Raw genomic sequence first — 8753 nt, forward strand, 5'->3', positions numbered from 1 at the left:
GCTTCAAGAGAGAGGGAGTTTTGGGGATTTCTAAACAAAGTAGATCTCTCTCTTTCTCTTTCTCCACACACGTGCACATCTATGCACAACCAGGAACACACGAACACACATATACATGCATACACTCACGCACACACACACAGGAACGTATCCACACACACGCAAGCACTCAGGGGAATTCACACACACACATGCGCCTTAGCTGCTTCTTTCCATCCACACAAACCATCCATCAGTTTCAAAAAAGTCCTGCCTTTCCAACCCAGGGGATTAAAATGCGTCTTTCTCCCAGATTCTCAGAATACAACGTTACATCTGAAAACATCGATTTGGCATGGACTCTGCCATCGTCATAAGCAAATATGTGCAAGTGTTTCCTCAGGCGGCATCATTATCTGTTAAATAACAAAGTAGAATAAAATACTTTAATGTTTTGATCACACACATCCCCCGCCCCCATTGTCCCACGGCTGCCCTGCAGGGAGATGCCTCGGTCGGCCGGACGTGGGTGGTTGGGGTCCTCCTGGCCGACGTAAACCCACAGGTGTCCCGGTTTAAAGCGGCCCCCTCCGGGCCACGACGCAGGGCCCCTAGCTCCCACGTGACCCTTGTTTGAGAGAAGCAGGAAGGGTTGAGAACGTGTTCTGTTGGCCCTGGAAAGAGCAGCCAGCTCTGATGTAGCCAGGGGCAGGGCAGAGAAGAGTCGGAGACGGATTCCTGCACACACTGGGTCGGCTTTGACTGTGGACACTAGGCGTCCGTCGGCTGGTCCGCACCCTCCAACCAGGCGGCCTGAGCTTGGAGCCCAGCCGTGCGGCAGGGATGCTCAAAGCCTCCGCTCTCCAGGCCGGGGCTAAGCTCGGCCTCCCCGGACCCGCAGCCTCCTCCGCTGTCATCGCCGCCGCCGCCGTCAGGGCTGGGTGGTCCTGCCTGGAGGCCTGGACTGTCTGCGGCGGAGCCCGGCCGCGCCCTGGAGCAGCGTCACCATCTCGTGGTCCTTGTGGTCCAGCACCCGAGGCAGGAACAGCGAGGACTTCTGCGTGCGGCGCGTCTTGAAGCCCCTGCGGGGCCGGCCCTTGCCGTTCACAGACACGTACCACAGTCTCTCGGCGCTGGGCTGGCGCCGGGCCCCACGCCCGCCGGGCACCGTGCGGTACAGCCGGGAGGCGTACGTGTTGTAGCCCAGCTCGTGGATGCGCTCCACGAATTCACACTCGGCGTTGTAACTCTCCTGTGGGGCGGGCAGGGGCCAAGGTCAGCGGCACAGAGGCCACAAGGATGTGGGCAGGGAGGGATGCCCTTAGCAGGGGTCTGTGCCAGCCCGGGGCAGGGTGGGGAAGGCGGGTCCCTACCCTCTTGGAGGCGGGTGTCTGGAGGGACAAAGGTGCAAACCCAGAATGTAAGGAGCTTTCACCAGTGTCCCCGCAGGCAGCTGTGGGGTCTCTCCAGTCAGGGGCTAGAGGATGGGCGGGTATGCCTTACGCCAGCTCAGCTGTGGGTGGACAGGCATGCCAAGGGCCATCCCCGAAACCGCTTCCCTCCCCGCGCTGTGCCAAGGGGCAGGGCTGGGGGCACAGGGAAAGCTGCGCAGAAAGACTGGCCTTCCCTCCTGGGACTGACCGCGGGGCAGGAGACCCTCGGGGCCTGTGCCCATCTGCAGAGGGGGAGGGGAGCAGCTACTGAGTGCAGGTGGCCCAGCGGCCTGCAGCCCCATTCTCAGGGGTCACAGGCTGTTCGGGGCCAGATCCACGCATTGGACAGCTTGGGACCCCAAAAGACCTTAGGAAGCAAGATGTTAGGCACCGAACACCTCTTCCCAACGACACGGGAGCCCAGAGATAAGGCTGGAGAGCTTTGGTTGAAGCGGGGTGGTGGTGCCTCCCCCATAACTCCAACCTCTCCTCTCTGCTCTCCAGACCCTCGGTGGATGCCCAGAGCTCCTTGGGTCTGGGTACGGACTCCATTGCCCGAGACCAACTTCCAGACTTTACAGATGGGGAAACTGAGGCCCAGGGGTGGTGCCAGACCCCAGATCACAGAGGGGTGTGATGCCCTTCTGGCCTGTGCCCACCTCCATGCCAGGCACGCTGCGTTAGCATCTTATCCTTCACCCCTTCACGCCCCCGCATTGAGTTTCCGTGAAAAACTCAGCGGCTGAACCAACTCTCCTCCCAGGCCACTCTGTCCTGGAGAAGGGACGTCCTCCAGGGCTGAGGCCCATCGCCCAGGGGGCCTGGCGGGCTTGCTCTTTGCTGGGACACTTGGGGGGCCACCAGAGGGGTACAGTCCTGTGAGCCTCAAAGGGCAAGGGGCTCAGGTCCTATGGAAGGGGTTCTCGGGGGCAGGGCACTTGCTTGCATCTTGTAGGGGCTCCTGGGTTGGAGGGGGGGGTCTAAGATCACCTGGAAAAAGGCATCACAGACTCACCGTGACAACAGTTCCCAATGCCAGTCCCGTCCCTGCGGTCCCGCCTCAGACTCTGCTCCACACGTGCCGTCCCCAGAGTCCCCCCAGCCCTGGGCTCCACCAGCTCAAATTCTATTTGTTGCTGTCAGCCTCCGCCCCCCCGGGGGTGCTGCTTTCCCAGCTCGGCCTCGCCAGCACCTGGAGCTGGTCCAGGAGAGCCCGCCAGGGCAGGGCGGAGGCGGGGACCAGGCAGGGGTGCACAGAGTGGCCAGATACCTTCCCAGTGGGGCGACACTTGGAGGGGAGGGCATTTTCTGGTGGGCATTTGGCAGCAGGGACACTGCAGGCAATGAGAGTACAGGCAAAGGCGTGGGCAGCGGGCGGCGGGCCGCAGCGCTTGCCCTGGAGGGCCAAGGGGTCCGGAGCCTGGAGTGGGGTCACGAGCTGTGCAGTGATGGTGGGACGTGGGGGCAGAAGGTGCCCTGGGTGGTTCCTCCGTGAGCTGAGCTGAGGAATCCGGGTGATAATCTGTGGGTAATGGGGAGTTCCCAGAGGCCATCACATGAGTGGATTTTCATTTTAGGAAGATCCCTGAGCAGGTACCTAGCATAGAGTATGACATATGGTAAGTGCCTAGGACAGTGAGGAATGAAGGAATGAATACCAGATGGATGGATGGATGGAAGGATGGAAGCATAAGTGGATGGATGTTGATAGATGGGTGGGGGGATGGATGGATGTTGATAGATGGATGGATGGTTGGGTGGAAGGAGAGGGAAGGGAAGGAGTGTGGACTGGAAGAGGGAGACCCTGGAGCCCAGGAGTTGTGACGGTCCAGCTGGGAGATGATGAGGGCCTGAGTTATAAGGGCACTGGCCACAGGAATAAGGCAGAGGGAGGCAGACATTGAAGAGAGAGATTCAGGAAGTATATTCGAGGACTTGGAGATGGACTGAACGTGGGGCTGAGACAGAAGGATGTGTCCACCAGGACTCCTAGCTGACCTCGGGCTTGAGTGAGTGGCCCGTCTGTTGGGGCGTGCTACCCTCTGCCAGGGTGGTCTCTGTCCTCTGCTGTCAGGACATTTCGGGGGCATCTATAACTCAGAAGGGAGATCAGGGCTGGAATTGGGGGCTGTGAGGGTGCAAGGGCCACTGACTCACAGAATGCATGAGCTAGCCTGGAGGGTGGGAAGCACGGGAATGGCTAAGGCCAGGGAACTCAGACAGCCAAGAGGCACGGCGGTGGGAGCAGGCAAAGGTGGTGGCAGGATGGGGACGGGGGCGCAGGTGGCAGGGATGGCACCCAGGCTGCCTCACTTTCCAGGTTATCTGCAAAGCGGTGAGGCCTTCCCTGCCAGGTGCTCTGAAAAGTTCCACCCCATCCAGCTAGACCTCCTGGCTGTCCCGGGTGGGCCCAAGAACCTCTTCGCCGTCTCCAAAGCCACTGCTATCAGCTCTCAGGGATAGAAGCCACAGGGAGATTCTGACCCACTGGGATCCCCCAGGGCATGCTTTGTTCTGTCCCCCAAAGTCCTGGGCCTGGGTCTTCCATGCAAGAGATGGCAGAGACCTGAGGTTTCCCTCCTGATTCAGCCCCACCTGCCCCGCTCTGTGAACTTTCCCAGCATGAACAAAGGCCCTCTCTGGTCCGTAAGACCTGCACGAGCACTGCAGGCCAGCAAGGTGGGCCCTCTCCATAAGGGATGGGAGCAACTGTGGGAGGTCTGAGGCCATTTCAGGGAAGAGGAAGTCAGTTCTCCTCACTTGCCACCAGGGCCGCAGGGCCGGAGGGATCTGGAGAGCCACCGTCCACCTCAAGAAAAGTCAGACCAGACCCCGGGCTAAGGGCATGTCCTTATAAACCACGACTGGTGTTTGCAGACTCTAGAAGGACATACAGAAAAGGCTGGGCATCCAAGGGTCCCTCCTCTCAGACACAGCTTCTGTCAAGGGGCCTCGGGGGTCAGAGAAAACAAATGAGTACATTCCAACTTCCGGAGTTCCCTTAGCAAAGCTGTGAAAACTCTGTGATGAAATCATCTGCTTGAAGGAGGCTATTCCCCTGCAATTCTTGTTCGCGCTTTGCCTGACTTCAGAGGGGCTGGGAAATGTTGGTGTGTTTCCCCTGCAAATGCGACTGAACGGAGAAAGGTAATTGCAGGGAGGTGGTCCTCGGCTGCGTCGTCTAGGTGATGTGTGGATGCAAAACCTCTCATTGCTCAGGGAGTATCAGCCAGATTGCATGTAATGACGAGTTGGAGGCAGCAAATTTCCCAGCACATGTATTTTACTCCATGTATCCCCCGCCCTTGGGGGAGGGACACTGCCAATGCCCACAGAGTTACAGGACACTTTTTGTTGCAGAGATGCAGGCGGTGCGTAGCCTGGGCTCCAAAACTGTGTGTCTGGGACCTGGGTCCTGTCTCCCTTCTTGGTTCCCTTTTATGAACTCACAGCTCTTGCCTTTCCACCCTTGGGAAGACCTGGCTGTGCCGTGCCCTGCTTCTTCCCCTCCTCACTCCCAGGAGAGCTCTGGGGGAGCCCACAGAAGAGCTTTTTTTTTTTTTTGGCTGTACGCGGGCCTCTCACTGTTGTGGCCTCTCCCGTTGTGGAGCACAAGCTCCAGACGCGCAGGCCCAGCCGCTCCGTGGCACGTGGGATCTTCCCGGACCGGGGCACGAACCCGCGTCCCCTGCATCGGCAGGCGGACTCAACCACTGCGCCACCGGGGAAGCCCCACAGAAGAGCTTTGGCCCAACGCACATCCCTGCTTCATCCCAAGGCCTGCTAGAGTCCATTTATCTTGGTAGAAATTTGGGGGACAATCTCTCCCCTACTCTCAGCTACCTTGAAGGTGACCACAGAATGGCTGGAGGAACATTTTCTAACCGGACAGCACTGGAGAACATAGGATGTGTCTACCCCCCAGCCAAGAGCTGCCTCTAAACAGAAGCAGCCATAAGAGCATTGGTCGAGGGGCCACGGGACCTGGGGTTCCGGTCCCAGCTCAGTCCTGCATGTCCCCGGACAAAGCATTCTACGGCCCACGTCCCCTTATGTCCTCTGATGTGATGCTCAAGGGAGACGGCTGCTCCATCTGTGCCCACCCGCCCCTCATGAACAATTGGACTCACCGAAGCATAGAGCCGTCCCTTCTTGTTCATGGCCAAGTACCGCCCGGAGAAGAGCCCTTTGATGGCCACAACACCCACCTCCACTGCTGTTATCTCCAGGATACCTGGGAAGAGTCAGGAAGGCCCATCACTCCCTCCACCTCCCACAGAGCCCAGAGGTGAGGGCTGAGCCCCTGATGGCCCTGCCCAAAGCCAAGCCCAGCTCTGGGAGGGGGAGGTGAAGGCAGAGGTGAAAGCAGCACACGCCCAAAGGGGGTGACTTTGGAAGTTCAGGGGAGGGAGAAACGCCTGGGTGGGAGGTGCAGGAGAAGAATTCAAACCTGGGAGGGAAATAATAAAACTAGTATTTCTCCATGCTGACTCTCTGCAGGACATGGAACCCCTTGGAGCCTCTCCGCTACTCGGTGAGCTAGTTTCACGATGGGCCAGACAAGCAAGCTGAGACCGTGGGGCTGTGTGACTTGCCCAAGATGGCGCACAGGTGTTTGAACTGGGATTCAAAGCCCTGCTGCAGATGGCGGGGTCTGGACTCCCCCGCTCAGGACAGCACTGGGTGCTAGGAGAGGCCCCGGAGAGGGAGCTGGGCCCTTGCTGAGGTGAGTTGATAATGGAATCCACTGGTGCATTCTGGGTGCCACCCAAACCCGCTGGCAATGTACGTGGGCGTGAGATCATTGTCTCGGGCCTGTATGCAGGTTACAGGATGTTGGCAGGAGGCCGGATTAGACCCCGGAGCTCACAAAGGGAAGCCACCTGCGCTCACCGCTCTCCACTGAATGTAAGAAAGGTGAAATCTCCCCCAACGCCTCCCTTTTGGACCCGAAAGCACTTTTTTCCGGGGGCCTGCAACGAAGCCCCAGGTGGGGCCATTGTCCCCCGAGAATGGCTCCGAGGAAGGGCGGCTGGGGTAACAGCCGGTGCCCTCTCCAGGGGGCGCATCTCTGGCAGTGCGTCTGGCCCCGAACACGTCAGCCATCCTAGGGCCCAGACGCGGGCCGCCGGAGGCTTGTGCGGAGCGTACGGGGGTGCAGGATGCTGGCCTCTCGCGTCCCCGGGACGCAGGCTGGGCGGATTCCGCGGCGCCGGCCCGAAAACCAGAGAAGCGCGCATCTGGATGCGGGACAGGGGCGGCTGAAGGCGCGCGCCCTCCTCCCTCAGCCTATGGGCTGCCCGTCCTGGATGCCTCAAGAATTTGGATGCTCTGCGACTCCAAGGGGGAGGCTGGATTTGGAGAGAAACGAGGTATCGCTACTAGGCGAGCGCAGGCGCTCCCGTAACCCCGTCCTGAGCGCGGGGACATCCTGGCAACATTTGGCTCCCACCGCGCGGCTCCGGAGGCGTCTGCCGAAGACGCCCTCGCACTACTGCGGCTTTCCTGGAGGAAGTAGAGTTTTCCGGCCGCCGCCTTGAATCCACCGCACCACTTCCTGCGCCCGGGGAGGGCGCAGAGCGCGGGTCGCAGCGGAGAACCCCCGAGACCCCGGCCACACTCCCACGCTGCCCACTGAGTTCCTGCCTCGGGCCTCCAGCCCCCCAGCGAGCGGAGCTGCTCCGAGTCACCCCGGCCTCGCGCTCCTGCAAGGAGGGCTCAGCATGAGCCCGGGTCCCCCGGCCGAAGGAACCAAACCTTGGAGCCTCGCGGGACTTCGGCTCCAGCGCAGTCCGGGCGCGGGTCCTGGCTGCTGGGCGCGGTGAAAGTGTATCTGCGCCCTCAGACCCAGGCAGACGCCCCTGCGTGCTCCTAAGCCGCAACCCGCGGCCCCCCACCCGGGGCCGGGGCGCGCGCCCGGCCTGTCTCTCTGCGGCCAAAGGTAGAGGCGGGAAGGCTGGGGATTCCGGTCTGGGGACACGATTCTCTATCCGTGCGGCCGCCTCCCCAGAGCCCCGCTATGTCCGCGCGAGTGTCCTCCGCGCACAAGCGGCGCGGGGCGGCCGCGAGGGCGTAAGGGATGATGGGGCGCCCCGGGGCGGGCAGCAGGAGGAGAAATCGTCAAACTAATAAAGAGGATGAGAAATGCCTTGTCCAGGGCCTTTTCTCCGAAAAACTCCAAAGGGTCAAACTTGGCAGGACCTCCGAACCCAGCCGAGCAGGGAGCCCCCGGACGGCCCACCTCGCACCCCCTCGGACGAACGGGCGGGGTTGGGGGCAGGCTGGGCCAGGCCAGCCGGCCCGACAGCGGGCAGCCACCTCCCCGAGCCCTCTTCGGACGTGTCCCGCGCCCCACCCCAGCTCCACTCTCGCTCTTCTCCCGGACGCTGAGGGAGGCCAGGGGACCCCGGCGGTCTCCCTCTGGCAGCAGGGCTGGTCTGCGTCCCTGCGCACCCTTCGCGCACCAACCCCTCCTGCGATCCTCCCCGGGGATGCCCCGCGCGGCGCCGCGGGGCCACACACTCACTGTAGGCGCTGTTCTCTAGGCTGCCGTTGACGCGGCCGCTCGGGTGAAGCTGGAGGTGGTACTTGGTGGCGCAGTAGAGCTTGCGGCGCCGGGGCGCCCCGCCGAGGTGCTCGTAGACCCCGCCGCGGCCGCCCGCATCGCGCCGCAGCCGCCCCCCGGGGCCCGCGGCCGGCCAGCCGGGCTCCAGCAGGCCGAGCAGCAGAAGCCAGATCAGGCCCATCGCGGCATCGCGCCCGCCCCGCGGCGGCGGCGGCTGCAGCAGAGCGCGGCGCCCATGGAAGGGACGGCGGCGGAGCCGGGGCGAGGCGCTCGGAGCCGGCTCCGCGGGGTGGGGGGAGGGGAGCGAAGAGGAGGGGCGGGGGCGGGTGGGAGAGAGAAAGAGAGATCCTTTAATTTTCACCCAGGATCGGGTGAAATTTCCGTTGCTGCGCAAAGAGCTGAAAGAAAAGACGGTTGGGCAACAAAAGGCCGACGTGGTCCCCAGGCGGAGGCGCGGGAGGGGCGGGAGGCCGGGCGGCTGGGGAGCCCGGCGGGGCGCGGGGTTCGGGCCGGGCGCCGCCAGAGCACACTCGACCCCCGCGGCCAGCCGTCGAGCCGCGGCTCCGCTCCGCCGCGCGGCCCGCGCCGCCGTGCGCCCTCCCGGCTCCGAAAGGTCCCTTCCCCGCCCCTCCCCCGCCCCCTCCCTCAGACCAATTATGCCTTCGAAAATTATAGACCGAGGCCTCGAGGCGGCCGCCCCAGGCCCTGTCACCCCCTCCCGCCCCCCATCAATCCCAGGGCACAATGGGAACGCCGCCGGTGACTGATGTCCGCGA

General features: G+C 62.4%; 1 protein-coding gene across 1 annotated transcript; it reads right to left on the reverse strand.

Moving 5' to 3' along the window:
- Nucleotides 1–910: 910 nt before the first annotated feature.
- On the reverse strand, nucleotides 911–8158 carry FGF3 (fibroblast growth factor 3). The gene is made up of 3 exons (XM_065883106.1): nucleotides 7939–8158; nucleotides 5543–5646; nucleotides 911–1231 (listed from the first exon to the last, which is right to left on the reverse strand). The coding sequence occupies exons 1-3, from the start codon at nucleotides 8156–8158 to the stop codon at nucleotides 911–913; spliced, it is 645 nt and encodes a 214-aa protein (XP_065739178.1).
- Nucleotides 8159–8753: the final 595 nt, after the last annotated feature.

This window comes from Phocoena phocoena, chromosome 8, assembly GCF_963924675.1.
Source record: "Phocoena phocoena chromosome 8, mPhoPho1.1, whole genome shotgun sequence".
Lineage (NCBI taxonomy): Eukaryota > Metazoa > Chordata > Mammalia > Artiodactyla > Phocoenidae > Phocoena > Phocoena phocoena.